The 20,364-nt window shown below is 39.2% G+C and overlaps 2 protein-coding genes and 1 pseudogene across 5 annotated transcripts; all 3 read right to left on the bottom strand.

Annotated features, from left to right (window-relative positions):
• Nucleotides 1–823: 823 nt before the first annotated feature.
• On the bottom strand, nt 824–4,713 carry LOC118209334 (extracellular calcium-sensing receptor-like). Its single transcript, XM_035384574.1, has 6 exons — nt 4,313–4,713; nt 3,882–4,173; nt 2,922–3,737; nt 2,538–2,765; nt 2,154–2,277; nt 824–1,998 (listed from the first exon to the last, which is right to left on the bottom strand). Exons 1-6 carry the CDS (start codon nt 4,618–4,620, stop codon nt 1,085–1,087), a joined length of 2,682 nt encoding a protein of 893 aa, XP_035240465.1. The 5' UTR covers nt 4,621–4,713; the 3' UTR covers nt 824–1,084.
• Nucleotides 4,714–9,492: 4,779 nt separating this feature from the next.
• On the bottom strand, nt 9,493–14,827 carry LOC118209333 (extracellular calcium-sensing receptor-like). Of its 4 annotated transcripts, none has more exons than XM_035384573.1 (7): nt 14,702–14,827; nt 13,926–14,162; nt 13,381–13,672; nt 12,411–13,220; nt 12,081–12,308; nt 11,708–11,831; nt 9,493–10,157 (listed from the first exon to the last, which is right to left on the bottom strand). In XM_035384573.1, exons 1-7 carry the CDS (start codon nt 14,764–14,766, stop codon nt 9,919–9,921), a joined length of 1,995 nt encoding a protein of 664 aa, XP_035240464.1. In that variant the 5' UTR covers nt 14,767–14,827; the 3' UTR covers nt 9,493–9,918. The 4 variants fall into 4 exon arrangements, with proteins under 4 accessions (XP_035240464.1, XP_035240461.1, XP_035240462.1 ...); XM_035384570.1 differs by having other exon boundaries at nt 10,081–11,573; XM_035384571.1 differs by lacking the exon at nt 14,702–14,827 and having other exon boundaries at nt 10,081–11,573; nt 13,381–13,466; nt 13,926–14,134.
• A 1,168-nt stretch (nt 14,828–15,995) lies between these two features.
• Nucleotides 15,996–20,310, bottom strand: LOC118209351 (annotated as a pseudogene).
• Nucleotides 20,311–20,364: the final 54 nt, after the last annotated feature.

Here is a 20,364-nt window from a genome sequence, read left to right as displayed (position 1 = left end):
GGTTTGAAGAATGTAAAGATTACTTACAAAGTAAGTAACAAGAACCACCTACACTGCTGTAGTTACTCTGCAATGTTAATAGAAAAACCCTCTCAGATGTGCACACTATATTTTTTATTTTAAAATATATTTTATTGCATGTATATTTTGTCTATCAATGCTTTAAAATCTACATTTAATCATCATTCTAATTCCACTGCTGATGGATGGATAGCTAGATTGTTTATATATATATATATATATATATAAAGAGAGAGAGAGAGAGAGTGACAAATTAAAGGAAAAGCTTGAACAAAGTAGAGTATTCTTCAAATGATTAAAATCAGTCCTGGAGATATTCTTTATACGTGTTTAAATGAGAGATATGAAAGTTTTAGCAGTTAGCTTTGTTTACCAAATAACATCTTTATATGGGTCTGATTTATTGGAGGCTGACAATCATCCCTGACAACAAAGATACTCTTAATAAACCAAGTGTTTATTTGCTTGCATAAATACATATCTTGTAAAAACAAAAACAAAAAAAGTTTGTTTTGTGTCAGATGTTTTTTAGGTTGTTAAAACAAATCCCCAAAATGTGTCACTTTAAAAAGCTAAATTTAGAAGGTTGGAGTATAGACAGCCTCAATCGGATAAAACCTGGGCAGCAAGATCTGTGTTTGATAGTAGGTTGCTGCTACTCGGCCTTGCCATTCCTTATGCACAATTATGCTTATGCTAAACTGTGGCCAGGATTCAAACAATTCCACTTTGTCACCTTAAACATTTAATTAATGGTTTATGCAAAATCTTCCTGGATTAATTTAGTCCTGTGTCAGTTAGTTTTTCCTCATTGTAGTGAGATATGGCTTAGGAAGAGGTAAAAGTGCTTTTTTCTTTCCTAATTGGCAACTGTTTTGTGCAAAACCTTTTCTATTCATTATTTTTTTATTTACATACTTATTTCTAATCTAACAGTCATGTGTATTGAATGAATCCATTAATACATAGGAAGACACATTTGGTTGAAGTCAAGCTCAGCGTTGCGCATATGAATACACTGAATATTTATGCCCAACTATGTACATATGGAGAGTATTACTATTTAGAGAGATTTTGATGCCATTTTGCCCATCAAGTTCTTTTTGGTGTTTTTCTCTGGTTTTAGTAAAATAATGTAGCATTTTGGCAAGAAGATACAGAAGAGCAAACCAAAACTTGAGGCTAGAATGGCAAATATTTCCACAGCTACAGTAAACTTTCCAGGTGAGCTGACATAAGCTGGTAAAAAAGTGATCCAGACTGCACAGAATATGAGCATGCTGAATGTGATGAATTTGGCTTCATTGAAGTTGTCAGGAAGCTTACGAGCCAGAAAAGCTAAAGCAAAGCACAGTAGAGAGAGGAGCCCAATATAACCCAGCACAGCCCAGAACCCCACTGCTGATCCTACATCACATTCTAGAATGATCTTTTCTTTGTAGTGCTTCATGTTCTTGTTGGGGAATGGAGGGGATATTGTTAACCAAAGCACACAAATAAGGACCTGTATGAGAGTGAACGCAAGAACACTCAGTCTCTGCTGCAGAGGCCCAAACCACTTCATGACATTACTGCCTGGAAGTGTAGCCCTGAAGGCCATTAACACCACTATTGTTTTTCCCAGAACACAAGAGATGCAGAGGACAAAGGTGATCCCAAACGCAGTGTGGCGCAGCATACAGGACCACTCAGAGGGCCGGCCGATGAAGGTAAGAGAGCAAAGGAAACACAGTTTCAATGAAAAGAGCAGCAGGAAACTCAGCTCTGAGTTGTTGGCTTTTACAATGGGGGTGTGTCTGTATCTGAAGAAAATGATCACCACAATACTGGTTGTGCATGTCCCAAGTAAAGAGAGTGCTGCAAGCAATATTCCCATAATTTCCTGATAGGATAAATATTCTGTTTCCTTCAGGATGCATTCATTTCTCCTTTTATTCGACCAGTTTTCAGGATGACACGGCACACACGTGATAGAATCTAACAAGAAAATAATAATACAATTACTGCATTATTACAATATCAATGAGAAAGATATTTCATTTTTTATTTTTATATTAATTTTCTGTGTCATCTGATTGTTGCATCTGCCTTAAGGCATCTCAAAGGAATTTTACAGGAAATTGTCAGCATACCTGTAGTATTGCTGATTTCTCCTTCAGCGCAGGGGACACAGTCATAGCAGCAGACAGGTCTTCCTCTCTGCACAGCCTTCCAGGTGCCTGGGGGACAGCTCTCACTGCACACTGACACAGGCACCTTTAGTCCAGCAGACATACACAGGGTAAATTTAATTCAGGGAATCTCAAAATGAAAGCATTTTATCTTGCTCAAATCAAGGACTTAATTAATGTTCGAATAACATTTTTGATTTTCATATTTAATAAAGATTTGCAATTTTGGGTTCCAAAATCTTGAATGATAGAGCATGAAATATAGAGAACACGGTTATAAGTATATTAGAGTTTAGAACACTGCAATAAGTTTTGCCTTTATTCTTTACAGTTGATTGGTCTCACCTGTTGTGTATTCTGTGCCCACATAATTGATACATTACTCAGGGTTAAGCGTTCTTCCACAGGAAAAGATGTATCATAAAATCCAACTGTGGCAAACTCAATCTCGCCTTTGCTGTTCTGCTGCCAGTTAACCAACTCATATTTTGCAGCTGGATCTCCATTCTCATCAAAATAAACCTCTTCACCCTCCTTTGTTTTGAAATGCACTTTTTTCAAATGCTGTAGAAGCTACACACAAACCAGATGCAAAAACCAATATTGTAAGACAGCAAAAATAAACTTTAGTGAAATGCCTATGCTATAGTTAAAATGAAATGTCAAGTGATACAGCAACATTGAACACAGCAAGACATTTAAATGTGTATTTGAATATGTGCAAAATACCTTCCATGGTTCGGGTAGCACTTTTTTAAAACAAGTCTGTCTGTTTGACAGATGAGCATCATTGTTGCAAGTGAAAATCTCTTGAAATGCATGGGCCACCGCATACACTCCCTTGTAGACATTATTAAAAATTTGCATCAGAGATAAATCAGTGTATGTATTATCTATTTCACTCAAATCTTCTGTACCTGTGCACTCTTTGGCATTTTCTGAAGTGCTCCCGCTGGGAAATTTGCACCCAAACAGGGTTTCCCAGAACTTTGTGAAAATAACACTGCCAGATGAATTCAGTGGTAGAACATTCAAGAGGAAATCCTGCAAGCCTGTAACCTTTGCTTTTGGAATTGAAAAGCCTATTGCTCCACTGAGGACATGGTGACCCTCCACTTTAGCAATGTAGGAATCAGAGATCCAGGATTCGCTCCCAATCCACTGGTAGCCTGTGACATTGTGGAGGGCTAGTTCATGGAGTAGTACGTCCATGTCCAAGTGAGAGAGGAATGCCACAATCACCTTAGAGCTGGACTGTTTTATAATCTTTACAACTCTCAAAAATTTCTCTTTTGAAAAGGTTCTGAAAATAGGCTCTGAATACTCAATACAGACCCCATGTTGTTTGGCAGCTTTAAGAAAGGCAGCCATGCCATTTATTCCATAGTCATTGTCACTGCATAAAGCTCCGACCCAGGTCCAGCCAAAGTGCTTCACCAGCTGAGCCAGAGCTCTGCTCTGGTAATAATCACTGGGAATGGTTCTGAGAAATGATGGGTGTTTGATTTTGTCGCTGAGACATGCACAGGTAGCAAAGTGACTGATCTGCAAAGAGAGTGGTACAACAATAATGGGTACCTGAATTAAAGCACTATATTCATCATTATGACAAAAAAACAACTTACAACTGTATTACATTTTGTTACTTATCTTTATTACTGAATATGTTGAATTATAACAGTAGCCTACCAAGGGAATGTGAAAAGGTCCAATGGATGTAGATATGGCGACCGTGGGTGAAGAGGAAGTTTCTCCAATAATTGCCTGAACTCCAGCTGTTTTGGAGCAGGGAGCAGCTGAGGCTGAATCCTGATAGCCATTTGTCAGTGCAAGTCCTGCCATCACTGCAGTTGCAGAGGAGCCACAGGAGTCATAGATCTTGTAGCCAAGAGATATGCCAGGTAGCAAGTCTGTACTGTTGTTGATCTCCTCAATGGCAAAGATCATCGCCTGTGCAAACTGGAATGCTCTCAGATTTAAACTAGTTTAAACATGAGACACACAAATTGTGGATTATTTAGTTTCATTTCATTATAAGAAAAGTATGTATCTTAAAATTGTCTTGTAGTTATTTGACCTCCACACAAGTACTATTCATTACTTCATGAATGCTAACTTACTTGGTGCACAGGAGAGGTTGAGGTGCGTGTGTGTAGGAGAGCTCCCTGTCCTTCCAGCTGCTATGGAAGGGTAAAATCCCCCCGATGATGATATCGCCTTCCTTCGACAACTGGGGATATTCAGGCTTCCCATATAGTTTACACAAAGGGTCATCTGCACCTGTTAAAGCAGCCACCAGCAGTAAGAACAAGGTCGGCAACCGTTTTTCTTGATTTTCCTTTATGTACTGCATGTCTCTCCGGATACAGCTGGAGTAAGTAAGTGATTTTTCACACACTATCTGGAGTACTGTATAACTGGCTTGCATTTACACAGTATATCTTTTCAAAGCAGCATTCCCCAATGGTAAACTGCAGTACGATTGGGTATCAGATGAAGGAGGTGCCAAATTGGATCCTGTTCTGGGCCATTGCATATATGAATGCAGTAATATTTGTTTTCACTGATTTTGTTTTTCCCTACAACCATACATAGACCTAGAATGAAAACATGAACTCCCTGATACAGATGTCTTTCCCGTCTTTTTTTAAGATTTATAAATTATCTCATATTATTTTGCTGTTATGTTATTTCTGTTACTTTAAGGCGTTTGTGATTTTAAGAGAGTGTCCAGAATATGGCTTTGTTTTTTAGATATTATTTTAATTTAATTAATGCATTACCAGCTTAGTTCCACTAAATTATTTACTTTACTGCAATGTACAGTATTGCTAATAAGTTGTAGTGTATTGTAGTTGGCAATTTACACTTTTGTAGATTTCTGTATATTAAAGGTTTCCTGCAGATAACCGTGAACCTTTATTTATTTATTTTTTTTGTGATTCAAATATTTATTGGTTTTAAGAGGCTTGGTACAGGACAGTGTATTACTCTCACATCATTTTGGGGTCATTTCATATGAGGAGGCATTATCAAGACACAAGCTGATCTATGGTAATACAGCATATAACCATAGTATAGCATAGGTGAAGAGGGAAGACAATAAAGAAACAATAAAAAGAACTGAAAAATATATAGCTTATTAACTGGGCTGATTTTGGAGTTTGATGTGAAGCCAGAAGAAGTACCCTGGCGACAGAATTTCATGCTTACCTTGCAGCACATTAATCATAGAGTCATACGATGCTGTTTAACTATTGTATTAACCCATTCCTTAACATGTGGAGCTTTCCAATGTCTTAGTATGATTCTGGCAGCTGTCACAGTACCCACAGTAATGCCTGAGAATGCTCCTTTTGATATACCTGGGAGTTGACTTATCTCCCCTATAAGGATAATTGAGGTTACAATGGTATTGTTGATTCATACCATCCACTAAATACTTCTAAATCCTTAACGCAGAATGCCCTAACTAGAGTGAACTCGCATATACAGTGTAAAAATGAACCAGTATCCTTGTGACACTTTCACCATAATTTGTTACTTATCAGACCTATTCTTTCAAGTAGTTTCAGTGTAAAATCTTAAATTTACCTTTAGCTTTGGTTATGTATTTACCATTTTTTGTTATTTGTTTTGATCAATTACTTCCCCCTGATGATTCTTTCATAATATTTTAACATTTTTATGATCATTATTTGCAGTCTGGTTGATTTGTAGAATACTGAGGCATGTAGTGAGTAATATAGTGAGCAAATTATTGTGCTTACATAGTTGCGCACGCTTAGCCTTGTATCCAATAAAACGGTTGATATGTACGAATGACATCCAAACCAGAAACTAAGTATTGCCGTCTGTGCAGCTCAATGGTAATGACACCGGCAACCAAGCAAGGAAACTCCCGTATACCCTGGGCAATTGGCCGCGTGAGGAACGAGACGCCTCAGAGGCTATGCGATTAGCGTTGGTCCAAGAAGTTCCATGGACAGCCACGCACCAAAATCAGATCCTACAGCTCCTGTAATCCCTATGAAGCAAGCAGTCTGCGACAACGATCAAGCGGCCTGACTGGGAACTAACGAAAAGGGTGGTCACTTTCCCATTTCCACACAACTTCTATGGATTTCACACTGGAAACCAGAACACATTCCGGGTAACAGAACCACTCCAAAGGACTCAAGTAATGCTGTAACTCTGGGCATATAGCATAATTTGGCAACAGTCTGAATGTAGAAACTTAATGACTGAATGTACATAACTGTAATGATTAATGTGTTTAATGGTTATTATAAATTGTTTTGTCGTTTTCCATTGGTTAGCCCATAGCCATCCACCGCGCTGTGTTAGTTTGAATATAGTTTTAATATACATCACGCATAGAAAAGTTCTTGCAAGTGATCTGTCTTAAATACTAGCTGGTCATAACATGGCATTCTGTTCTCGACGCATACCTATAACCATATGATTATCTTTCATCTGTTTGGCACACTTGCTAAAATGCACCGTTGCTTCAGCTAGTTTCAAACATCCCTCCATTTTCCTTTGTTCTCCCTGAATGCATGTCCGCGGTGCATGCTCACCACTGTGCGCAACCTCACACGAGAACATACAAGAGCCCTCTCATTCTTGGGCGTGCCCAGTGCTAACACACGCACGCACACACACAAAACGCATGCACATGCAAACATAGGCATGCACTCACACATAGTTTGTTGTACATTGTAGTAGTAAATTGTGCTTTGCCTACTTTGTGTTCAATAAACTATTTCAAAGGTTGTCTGTATTGATATTACTCTTGTCTTGACACTTACATTACATTGCAGGCGTTTAGCAGACTCTCTTATCCAGAACGACTTACATAACTTTTTCAAATAGCATTTACATTGCATCCATTCAAACAGCTGGATTTATACTGAAGCAGTGCAGGTTAAGGTTGCTTAACTAGCAAGCTACCCGGATAGCCAGCGACTCCAGGCAGGATCTGTGCCAGCACTGGCCCAGCAGTGCAGACTTTGTTTAGCTACAAAGTGTGACATTTCCACGATATTAATCTAACCAAATTGAACAGCTAGCTACTAACTTTCAAGATGATAAAGCCAGCTACCGAGCCTTGTTAGCTACTTTCATAGCTAAGAAAGTTACACACAGGGCTACTAAAGCTGGCCTGACGCAAGACAATATCTGTAGCGATTTCACAGTCTTAGGAGTCATAGTATTATCTTTCCAGGCTTACCTCAGTCAGTGCGTGTCCCCGTCATTACTCACAATTTGCGTGAGATTGTAAGACTGCTCCGACTGAGTTTGAGATGGTCTTTTCCCCTATCTTTACCGTTCCAACAAAATCAAACAGGTTTAATATTTATCGTAAGTCTTTAGTTTTGGCTCAAAAGTTCTGTGATGATCAATGACGTGATTTATAATTTTACACTGTGAACAGCCAATAGGTGCGCTGTCTTTAGCCTGGTCCAGATGGGATTAGTATTGTACGACAATGTCGGTAATGTACCTACATTTATCATTGCACATCAATATAAACATCCACAAGAATAGTTGGAATTAGCATGAAATATTGACACATTGGTCCATACGGTAATAGGTTTATCAGAGGACCTCGGAGGTCACTGAAAAACAATAGGTTTTTTCAGCCGGAATTATTACCTGCCTAGTAAAAATCACTGACATGGTCTTTCCGGACATGAATTACGATGGTAAAAATGGAAGTATCTGACGTCCCCTAGTGAAACGAATCCCCTCCAGAAAGGGCTTTTGTCTGACATCACCTCACTGGTAATGAGTTTCCTACAGGAAAAGGAGGGCTAAAATAAATTTTAAAAATCTCCAAAATAATTCTGTTGGAATCTTATAATGTGTGAAGCTGCATAATTCCTAGTCTTTTCAGAATATTGTGCACCTCTGGGACTAAAAACCCATGATTTAGGACAGATTGTTTTAGAAGTGAGTTTGTCAGACTTTAGTTATCTAGAAATCGTCTAGTGTATGGGAGGCATAAATTAACTAACGTACCAGTAACTTGTACATACGTATGCGTAAAACAATGTGGCAAAGTACACAATCATGTGATGGCCTTGTGTCAACAAGGGATCGACACATCCAAATGACACCAGAAACAGAATGACACAGGTTTTGCTGGCCTACCGTTTTTACAGTTACACCGACATCTTCCCGCTGATTCCTGCGCTTCACATTTACATAAGTAAACGTGATCATGCTTGCTTCCCTGTGCAGACCCTCCTTTCCACCTTCGCAGCAAGTGCAATATGTTTAGTTATGTCTCTTGCCATTAGTGGTAATTTTACTTGTTGTTAATGAATATCTAAGGGAAGCATTGTAGAAAAACCAGTGAAGTGAGACTCAGCCAACATTTGCTTCAGAGTGAGAGTACAGCAGCAGCAGAGTAGCTGGCTATTTCAAGTTTGTATGGACCCAAGGCGGAATGGCAGCCCTTGGTTGATACTGTGGTATACAATTAACGTTTTCCATAATGAATGGTGTTGTCAATAATGATGGCACTTTACCAAAGAGCATACAGGAAGTGCATTTGTCTATGTCAAATAGTATCAGTTGTTTTGGATATAATGTTTAAAATCAGCTAGCTAGAGATTAGGCTGGTGAGCTAACTTTAGTCACTGTCCATATACTAATCTAACTTGAATTAGTTAGTTTGTTTAAGAAACAATTTTCATGATTAATGAATTGATTAAAAATTTAGGGTGAAAACAAGATCTTTGGTTTTTAACGTTATCGAAATAAAACATCAGGCTGGAGAGATGGACGAAGTGGAAGGCCTACGGATATTATTAATGTGCAGAATAATTTTTTATGTTGATCCTTCTAAATTATCTGACTTAACGTTAGCCAACGTTTAGTTTAAGACTCCTTGTCGCACCAATGCAATACCCAGACCCCCCCTAGAGGGATGTACTTCTCAGCGTTTTCAGTTTTTTCTAACTCCATATGGCTTGTCAGCATAGAAGTCTGATTAGTTTAGCAACACCAGACTATTATTGTAGCAACACAGCTGAGATTCATAGTGCAATTTAAAGTGAGTTTCTAAGCAAAATGAGAGTGAAGTTATTAAACATTAAATACTATTACTAATTTTTCAACACTTGCAACATGCTCAACCCCAGGGAATTTTAAATTGGCACATACACCTGGGTTGCATTATGGATCAGTCCAGGACTTACACGTGTTTATTTTCACTGTAGTTGGCTGAGGCTGGGAAAGCAGTAAACCAAGTGAGAGTAAGCAAGAACAAGAAATACAAAACAAAAGTTACTGAAAGGTTCAGGTTTTGTTTATTTTGCCTTTTTATTTCTTAATTTCTACCTGGAACTCTTGAGGGCAAAAGATGTTGTCTTTATGTTGTTTAAATCTCGAATAATGAAATACCGGAATGCCCACAGCTCCCAGTGTTCAGCTCTTTTGTTCCTCCCAGAGGTGTTACACAGCCTGTGGCACCCTGTTTACAATATTGTTGGAGCCTCAAAGCATAATCTTATGTGAATAATAATCTAATATAAAATATTATTTATTTAACTTTTAAACATACTAGTTTTTGGTATTTCTCCACGTGTTGCTAGGTCTTATGAAGGGTAAATGGAAACGCTGAATGCCAGTTGACTATTAAAAGGAGCAACAAGCCTGTGGTTTTATGGGGGTTTCCTATAGAATCAGAAAAAAAGGGTTTGGGCACATTTGAGTCTTACCATTCACTGATAATGTCATTCAGTTTAATTACATTTTCAAAATCAAAGCAATGGCCAGACAATAGGGGTGTGTGATATCCTTTGTGAAATTTATCATCTGTAGTTAGATATATAAAATCATGGTTGTTCTTGAAAAGACAGTAGATAATGCACGTCCACAATATGCAGGCCAGGGGCAGGTGTGGGCCAGCGTATGTGGTCCTGAGCTTGCAGAAGTGGAAGCCCTCAGTAGGGCCTGTAGGAAAACAAACAGTGAATGTTTCACTGTGCTGTGCTGTGGGACAACATAAAATGCATTCAAACTGTGTTAATGAGTCATGGATTTATTTACAGACATGGTCATTATTGAAGTGTAGGCTTCCATCAACTTAAAGACATTCTTGTTCATGTTTAATACGAAGTGTAACATCACAAGTACTTCATCTTGTATAACAAAATTATTTTTATTTCAAAACATTTTATGCTGGTCATATTATTTTCAGAATATTGTATTGTGAAGAGAGTAGTACAATCAAATTATAGACATAATAACTTTACATCACCGATGACACATGTTCCACCGGTGGTGTAATCACCAAAGCTTTCCTACACTGTTTTAAATATCACCCTGCATTACAGTAAATGCATCTGAAAACGTTAAGTAAATTTCTTGCTTTCAGTACTGCTCGTAGAATAAAAAGCATGTAGGTGCTCCATTAATTTAAGAAAAATTAATTACTTTATCGCACAGAGAATGTTTAGAGAGCCTTTGATGGTGGCTTCCCCATCATGTTTTTCTTTGTGTTCTGCTCTGGCCTAAATAAAATAACATAGCATTTAGGGGCAAAAATACAAAATAGTAGCCCAAAACTAGAAGCTAAAATGGCAAATATTTCCACAGCTACAGTGAACTTTCCAGGTGAGCTGACATACGCTGGTATAAAGGTGATCCAGACTGCACAGAATATGAGCATGCTGAATGTGATGAATTTGGCTTCATTGAAGTTGTCAGGCAGCTTACGAGCCAGAAAAGCTAAAATAAAGCATAATACAGAGAGGAGCCCAATATAACCCAACACAGCCCAGAACCCCAGTGCTGATCCTACATCACATTCTAGAATGATCTTTTCTTTGTAGTGCTTCATGTTCTTGTTGGGGAATGGGGGGGATATTGTCAACCAAAGCACACAAATAAGGACCTGTATGAGAGTGAAAGCAAGAACACTCAGTCTCTGCTGCAGAGGCCCAAACCACTTCATGACATTACTGCCTGGAAGTGTAGCCCTGAAGGCCATTAACACCACTATTGTTTTCCCCAGAACGCATGAGATGCAGAGTACAAAAGTGATCCCAAACGCAGTGTGGCGCAGCATACAGGACCACTCAGAGGGCCGGCCGATGAAGGTAAGAGAGCAAAGGAAACACAGTTTCAATGAAAAGAGCAGCAGAAAACTCAGCTCTGAGTTGTTGGCTTTCACAATGGGGGTCTGTCTGTACATAAAGAACAGCACAGCCACAAGTATAGTTACACATGTTCCAAATAATGAAAAAATTACAAGCATTATTCCCATAATTTCTTCAAAAGAAAGGAATTCAACTATTTTAAATATACATCTGTCTCTTTTTTCATTTGACCAATATTCCAAATCACAAGGAATGCAGTCATTAGAATCTGAAAGAAAATTCAAATATCATTAGATTATTATTTTTTCTATTGTTCACACTATAAGTCATTTTTATTGTGTATCCTTAATAATATATAAATGAGATTGACACATTAAAATTATCATATATAAGATATGCTACCTGTAACATTGCTGATTTCTCCCTCAGCACAGGGCACACAGTCATAGCAGCAGACAGGCCTTCCTCTCTGCATGGCCTTCCGGGTGCCTAGGGGACAGCTCTCACTGCACACTGACCTGGGTTTCTGAGTGAAAGAAAATAGTGCCAGCAACTGAATCTGTCATAATAAAACAAAATCACGTACATAAAACTAGAGCATTGACCTAGATATTTTTTATTGGTACCTTTTAAATGGAAATAAACATTTTCAAATTACAATCATTTAGCTTTCATCATGTTTGATTTGTTCAAAATGCTGCACATTTCCCTGGTTAGATTACATTTCCTGCAAATACATTTTAGTCGGAAAAGGTGTTTGTCTGCATTACACTACCTGGAGTTGTCCCTCAGCCCAAACCATGTTGCCCTGGTTCATGATAAATCTCCTATCAGGTGGTAAGGAAGCATCATAGAGGCCCACTGTCTTAAACTGCAAAGTCCCTTTTTCAGCAAGCTGCCAGTTCACTAACTCATATCTTGCAACCGGGTCTCCATTTGCATCAAAGGAGACCTGCTCACCAGTTTTTGCTGTGAAGTTTATGTTTCTCAGATATTTTAGCACCTGTTCAGAAAGATGACATGGTTCATTTATGCAGGTTAGACAATGAAGTTGTGTCCACTGTTACAAACAAACAATTACAAAGTGATTCCAAAGTGACTTTACCTGCTCTGGTGCAAAGTGTTGTCCATAGCTGCTGTTCGTAGAGGAATAAATGCTTGAATGGCCATTGAATAGGAGGTGTAAAGAATGGGCAACAGCATAAACTGCTGTATATACTTTGTTGGTGATTCTTAGCTCTGTTATATCAGTGTATTCATTTTTCACTCCATTTAAGCTCTCAGATCCTATGCAAAGAGTTTTGCCTGCTGAATTATTGCTTTTCTCAAAAGAACATGTAAAGGCTGTTTCCCAGAACTCCTTCAATAGATCATTGCCTGGAGCCTGAAATGGGTGAACACTGATCAAAAACTCTTTCAGGCCCTCCAGTTTTGCTTTACCAATAGCAAACCCAATGGATCCTGTCAGAAACCCGTAGTCCTGATTGTCTGCCAGTCTGCTAGCCGTGATCCATGACTCACTGCCCACCCACTGGAACCCTGTTACATTCTGCAGGGCCATCTCCTGGAACAAAGGGATGATGTCCCCTAGAGCCAGAAAGGCTACTATGACTCTTGCAGTACCCTTCTTTATCACTTCAACAGACTGGAGGATTTTCTCTCTGGGGTATGTTCTGTAGACAGCCTCGGAATACTCAATGCAGATCCCTTCCTGCTGAGCGGCTTCTATAAATGTGGCCATCCCATTATTGCCATAGTCACTGTCACTTCTCACTGCTCCTACCCAGGTCCAGCCAAAGTACTTCACCAGCTGAGCCAGTGCTCTGCTCTGGTAATAGTCACTGGGAATGGTTCTGAAAAATGTGGGGAATCTATTCCTATTGCTCAGACATGCACATGTTGCAAAATGACTGATCTGTGTTGTAAGATTTGGAGAAAGAAAAAAATATAAAGATTTGCCACAATATACAAACCAGGCCTACTTGCTAATAAAGCTTTTCAACTTCTGTATACCTAAAATGGCTTTCATTATCCAGTCTGAAATAGACATGACAAAATAAAGAAGTATTACTCACCAAAGGAATGTGAAAAAGTCCAACTGCAGATGATAGAGCAATTGTGGGAGAGGATCCAGACTCTCCAATGATGGCCTGCACTGCTGCTGGTGTAGAACATGATGTGTCGGTCAGTGTTTCCTCATAACCGTTCATCAGAGCCATGGCTGACCGTATAGCCAAAGGTATAGAACCACAGGCATCATATATCTTATAGCCTAGAGATAAACCAGGGAGCAGGTCTGTCCGGTTGTTTATTTCCTTAATGGCGAAGATCATGGTCTGAGCAAACTGAAATTCTCTGTAGTTCAAACTTAGGAATAATAACATGGTAAACATCAAAATTATAAAATTTTAAACAAGCAGCCAGACAAAATGAAATATTTATGCTTTTAACACCAGTAAATACCTGAAATATGCATTTTATCGCTTAACTAATATGCAGAGGTAAACACAATTATATACTATGTAAGTTCTGTTTGTTAGGGCTTTTGAATTTTTTACATTGACATCTTATACAACATATTTTTGAAATGTTATGATTTTTTTTTTCTTGGAAAACAAACCTGATGCACGACGGAGAGTGAGGTTTGGAGGTGAATGAATGTATCGTCTCCCTTGTGGTTCTGTGGATGGAGAATACCCCTCCAATGATGACATCTCCCTCCTCAGAGAGCTGTGGTAGAGCTGCTTGACCATGCCGCCTGCATGCTGGCCCCATCATCACGGCATTGGTGCGCATCAACAGCAGCAATGTTGTCCACTGTGCCATCCTGGTGCACATCAGGGCTGCCGGCACTGAGCTGATGAATGGAAGAAACTGTTTTTATACTGTGCAGGATGTCTCTGAAGAAATGCAGTCTCTCCCAAGGCACTCCAGTCAACCAAGTATCTCAACGTTCTGAGTTTCTTAGTATATCTGACTATACGTCTGGGCCATTAGAAGGGGGGTACATTTTCATAGCAGAACATGCTGCCTGAGTGACACATTTTCAAAACTGCTGAAACAGGCTAAATGAAACGCAACTGGTGTCAGCCTAGTTTTTTATATTTTTATATAAGTGTACTGGATCATTGACAAAAATGGCTCTTCTCCATTAAAAAAGAAAGCGACTAAATCTATGATGGACCAGTATTTTTATATTGCTTTTATGGAACACTTGTATGAATGTGTTTTGTCCTCATGCTTTAACCTTTTTATTTTTTGAATAGGAAATTGTTTCTGCACACATTATATAGAAGTAGAATTTCTCCATGCAAAAGAGTGCTATATATTCCAATGAGATGTACGAACAAGCCTTCAAATCCAACACACACACACATTCTCTCTGGCCATATTCACCATGAGTCAGTGACCTGCAGCAGCAGCTGGGTCTCCTGAGTATGGCTACCTGCAGATCCATCCATTAGTCCTCCGCATCCGCATTCTGCTGTTACACTGCACAGATGGACGGCTATAACTAAAGAAAATGCTTAATATACTGTATTTAATATTACTATTTAAAATAATGGTAATATTGACATATTTATATCAGGAAAATTGTAATTTTAAGTGATTGTCAGCAGAGAACCCAGCGTCAGGCAATCAGGGTCTTGCTCCCCCACCTCCTTCCCGCTCAAATGCATTCATCCCTCAAAGTGACATGATTGTGTGATGCTATTTTTTCCCCTATAATACATATTTTGCAAATAAAAAGCCTATAAAACCAGTGTCACATTTTGCGGTTTGCTTCTGGCCGGATTGGTGGTGACGTAACGTCAGTTCTCCTCCACAACAAAATGGTCAGAATGCTATGTGATGCTTGTGATAGACAGACACACAAATTTACCCCAACAGAGATCATAGCGAGCTACACAAATTTAGGTACTAGCCAGCGACCTAGCTAGCTTTGTTTCAGCTCTTTCATTTAGATGCAAATAATCAAATTTCAATCAAACTTATGACATACCACATCACATGCAATACACGAATACAATCAAACAATGCACTTGATCTTTGTGTTTTATGTTATTTAGGTTTAATTCTGTTATGTCAGTCTGTCAGGTTAGCTAAAAGTGCCAGCACCATACCCCCACTCACGCCTGTTAGGCCTTCTTGTTATTGTAAAATACAAAATGTGTGTGGTGTCTGAATTTTAAAAAAGTAGCTAGTTGGCATGCTGTGTTGTTGTCTATCCTATTTCTGTTGATTTCTGTTAGTAGTGGAGCCCTGGCTACTAGGGTATCGGTAGCTAACTTATTGTTACTATGTTCATGTTTATCCCAGCAGCACTGCCATCTACTGTCAGTAGAGTGTAGTGCTGACTACTCTATATGCGTACTATGCTGCCGGCATGATTCTGCTGTTTGTAAAATGTATAGTATTGGTAGTGCTGCCTATCAGCACAAGATACTGACGCAGTTGTCTTGAGTGGCATAGTATCAATAACACAATGGGAAGCACATTTCATTCTGAGTGAGTTCTCCCAGTACAGAAACATTTAGTGAAAAATAGATGGCTGGCTTTTCTATTTTATTCTGCAATAAATTAAAAAAAAAACATTACATTTCTGTGACCAGAGAGACAGCTACATAGTTGAAAATGTACGTCATCAATGCAAGAACGACAGAAATCTGGGACTGAAAAAGGTACAATTTTAAAATAGCTTTTCATGATGTTTTACCCATCATATTTCTTTTGGTGTTTTTCTCTGGTTTTAGTAAAATAATGTAACATTTTGGGACAAAAATACAGAAAAGCATTCCATAGCTGGAAGCTAAAATAGCAAATATCTCCACAGCTACAGTGAACTTTCCAGGTGAACTGACATAAGCTGGTATAAAGGTGATCCAGACTGCACAGAATATGAGCATGCTGAATGTGATGAATTTGGCTTCATTGAAGTTATCAGGCAGCTTACGAGCCAGAAAAGCTAAAACAAAGCACAATATAGAGAGGAGCCCAATATAACCCAGCACAGCCCAGAACCCCACTGCTGACCCAACATCACATTCTAGAATGATCTTTTCTTTGTAGTGCTTCATGTTCTTGTTGGGGAATGGAGGGGATATTGTTAACCAAAGCACACAAATAAGGACCTGTATGAGAGTGAAAGCAAGAACACTCAGTCTCTGCTGCAGAGGCCCAAACCACTTCATCACATTACTGCCTGGAAGTGTAGCCCTGAATGCCATTAACACCACTATTGTTTTTCCCAGAACACACGAGATGCAGAGGACAAAGGTGATCCCAAACGCAGTGTGGCGCAGCATACAGGACCACTCAGAGGGCCGACCGATGAAGGTAAGAGAGCAAAGGAAACACAGTTTCAATGAAAAGAGCAGCAGGAAACTCAGTTCTGAATTGTTGGCTTTCACAATGGGAGTGTCTTTATATACAAAGAATATTAGTGCTATTGTGATTGTAAGGCAGCCTCCAATTACAGAAAATGCCACTAACAGTATCCCCATCAGTTCATCAAAGGTCAAGAATTCAATACTTTTTAAATCACAATTATTTCTTTCTTCATTGGACTTGTACTCCGGTGGGCATGGGACACACGTCAGCGCATCTGTAAAAGATAAGGATATTTTTATTTGATTATTTTTTCTGCTAATTATTTTACATTTTACGATGCCTTAAGTAAAGCTTAAAGTGATACAAATTTTAGTCTACATTAAATTAATGGTATTGTTGCTCCTTGGAAACAAGGTCTGTATTGGTATATAATAAGATATGCCAAAACTCAATTGTGATGTTGCTGAATTCTCCATCTGCACATGGAATACAGTCAAAGCAGCAGATAGGTTTCCCTTTCATGAAAGCCCTGCGTGTCCCAGGAAGGCAGCTCTCACTGCAGATTGACCTCGGCACCTACAAAACAGTCATACTTAGTTGCAATTAACCACATGCACAGCCAAGGCCAGGAAACCATTGGTCGGCCTCAGCAACTACATGTTCTCATACTTAAACAATCACATACACACGTCACTACATGTTCATATACTCAACCTATCACTTGCTCACATAACTAACGGAGCGCCTTTTTAAACCGACAGTCAGACCTCTCAGGTGCTTCTCGTTGCCTGCACTGCTTTATGTTGACGTCAGAACGCATCAATCGTTTCCCATGGTCTGATTTTACAAAACTGTTTGATCTGAATACAGAAACATCAGCTTACCTCTTGCTGACCGCCTGCCCAGACAGCTTGAACATCATCCTTCATCACAAACTGCTGCCCCTCTGGCAGAGATGCATCATATAGCCCTATGATCTCGAACACAATGGCACCATGGGAATTGAGTTGCCAGTTTACCAAAGAGTATCTTGCTGCAGGGTCCCCCTGTTTATCAAAGTGAATCATCTCACCATGTTTAGTGGTGAAGTTTACCTGGGTCAAATAGTGAAGCACCTAGAGGGGAAAAATTAATCACAAGTTAGCAGTGATTCACTTTTCTTTGATATGCATATGTATATAGATACCTACACAGCACATACAAAAACAGAATCTCTGCAGTACAACCTGCCACGGTTCTATTCTGGTTTTGTCTGCGCAGGTTTTGTTCATGAAAGGTCCATGTCCATCTTTACACATGATGAGATTGTGCAGTGAATGGGCCACAGCATACACAGCCTTATATACATTGTTTAGCAAGCTGGTGTCTGATACATCCGTGTAGCGGCTGTGCTTTCCATACAAAGACTCTGATCCCGTGCAAGCTTTCATTGTGACATCCTTGCGAGGTATTAGAATGCAGCTGAAAACACCCTCCCAGAGCTCTACCAAGCCCATGTTCCCAGGCCTGGTCGATGGGCGGGTGCTCATGATAAACTCCTTCAGTCCTGGTATTTGGATGTTAGGGACGGCAAAGCCAATGGCCCCTCCCACAACTGCATAGCTCACCTGGGAGGCAATGTACCGGTATGTGATCCAGCCTTCACTGCCCACCCATTGAAAACCTGTCACATTCTGCAGGAACAGTTCTTTGATGAGCATGTCCAAATCATTACCATCTGCAAAAGCAACAATCACTTTAGAAGATGATTTTTTAATAATCTCCACAACTTCAAGAAATTTCTGTCTAGAGTCAGTCCTGTAGATGGGCACCGAGTACTCTATGCAGACCCCCTCATCCTTGGCTGCTTTTAAAAACGTAGCCATTCCATTGTTGCCATAGTCATTGTTGGTTCTGATGGCACCAACCCAGCTCCAGCCGAAGTGCTTGACCAGTTTTGCCAAGGCTCTGCTTTGATAGTAGTCACTAGGAATGGTTCTGAAGAAAGTTGGGTACTCCTGTCTGTTACTGAGACATGCACATGTGGCTGAATGACTGAGCTGTAAAAAATAACATAAGCAAGTTTTTACTATTTTTGAACATGATGCAGAAAGTGTGTTCTGTAAAGAGCAAAATTCTAGAACACCCATCCGATTCAGATACTCACAAGCACTCAGACACATGTGCACTGTTTCTGACACAGACACAAACACACAACCTCACGGACAGTCTGCCTCCATCACACACTGTGCATATACAGACATGTCCACCGTATGTTCTCACACACAAAGACTATAATTTATATTTTGTACATTTGAAAAAAAAAAATTGCTCGATAGGTTGAACTTTCACTGTTTAGATTTCCAGAAAGGTCACTAACCACAGGTATGTGGAATGGTCCCACTGTTCTTGCGATCCCAATGGTTGAAGTTGATGTTGTCTCTCCTATTACTGCATGGACTGTTGATAATTGGAGGCAGGTTTTTGTGCCTTCCTCATGCTCATTCATTAGAGCCAGGGATGCCCTTACAGAGAGAGGAACACTTGGACAAGAGTCATATATCCTGTAGCCCAAAGAAATTCCTGGGAGAATCTTAGAGTTGTTGTTTATTTCATCAATGGCAAAGATCATAGTTTGAGCATACTGCAGTTCTCCTGGATCCAGCCTGTCAGAAGAAATGGACTGGTGTTTTCAGTTTTTTGAGTATTTATAATTAGTGTAAAATGATGATGGATGATGAAAAAGGAACCAACAAAGTACTGTTTTATCTCTCTCTGAAGGAAAACCAAAAGCACAGTACAGAAGAGTACATGTAAATGTAATTAAATATACACTTTAACAACCAAAACAAATACAACAAATAGATACTTGTTCCCTAAATACAATTTCTAAATATATAGATCTTTATTCTATATTATGATCCAAAAAACATTTCATCCATAAAAAGTGTCAAGTTCGCTGTGATGAAAAATATTTTAAGATACCATATACTGTATTTTATTTAAAATAAGATCATGCCATTTGGTGTTTCCTCCACATGAGAAGCCAATAACATAAATGGTAAGGCCACATTTGTTTCCACCTTGCTTAAATGCATGCAGAAATACAGGCTAATTACTGCAATAATAAATAGTAATTATATTATATGTTCTGCAGTTGCAGCAGAACTGATATTATTTTCATTTTAGCTTACCCCTGACATTGAATACTTCCAGGGTTGACTTGAAGTGTTGGATCCACACTTACTGGATTTTGATGAAATGAAAAAATGCCTCCAATTGTGATGTTGCCTTCTTTTGAAAACTGAGAGAATTCTTCAGCCCCATATGGTCGACAGACAGGTTTTCCAAGGCCAGCAAACAAGACAAGTAACACAATGTCTGTGAGCAGCAGCATCTCTGATAATGTATGTGTCTTAACCTGGCAGTGTCCAGTGTTCCTGCAGCATTGTCAAAGTCACTTATATAGGACTGTGCTGATAACCTACGTGAGGAGCCTGATGTAGGGAGTGTCTGAGTCTCCCAGTGGGGAGACAAATGTTCTGCTTGCATGTAGCTATGAGCTACGACACAGCCCCTATCACTTATGGCACAACCTTGCTAACTGTTAGTGGATATGAGATTCAGTCTCACCTGTTCCCTCTTTGTTTCTCTGGAGGACTGCACCTGTCTTTCCTGAAAATTTTGTTTGTGTTTCTGATTATTCCTGTTATTTTTGACCAACACAAATTTGATATATGGTGTAGTTT

Source organism: Anguilla anguilla, chromosome 12, assembly GCF_013347855.1.
Source record: "Anguilla anguilla isolate fAngAng1 chromosome 12, fAngAng1.pri, whole genome shotgun sequence".
Lineage (NCBI taxonomy): Eukaryota > Metazoa > Chordata > Actinopteri > Anguilliformes > Anguillidae > Anguilla > Anguilla anguilla.
This window is presented reverse-complemented; position numbering and strand designations above follow the sequence as displayed.

Bases quoted from the DNA above. Each gene is read 5' to 3' on its own strand.
- LOC118209334 (XM_035384574.1), bottom strand. From the start codon at position 4,620: ATGCAAGCCAGTTATACAGTACTCCAGATAGTGTGTGAAAAATCACTT. The intron at 4,174-4,312 runs GTAAGTTAGCAT...TGTTTAAACTAG, and splicing joins CAACCTCTCCTGTGCACCAA to TTTAAATCTGAGAGCATTCC. The intron at 2,766-2,921 runs GTATTTTGCACA...GTTTGTGTGTAG, and splicing joins TGCTACCCGAACCATGGAAG to CTTCTACAGCATTTGAAAAA.
- LOC118209333 (XM_035384570.1), bottom strand. From the start codon at position 14,766: ATGGATGGATCTGCAGGTAGCCATACTCAGGAGACCCAGCTGCTGCTG. The intron at 13,221-13,380 runs GTGAGTAATACT...CTTACAACACAG, and splicing joins GACTTTTTCACATTCCTTTG to ATCAGTCATTTTGCAACATG. The intron at 11,832-12,080 runs GTAGTGTAATGC...TCTTTCACTCAG, and splicing joins GGGCTGAGGGACAACTCCAG to AAACCCAGGTCAGTGTGCAG.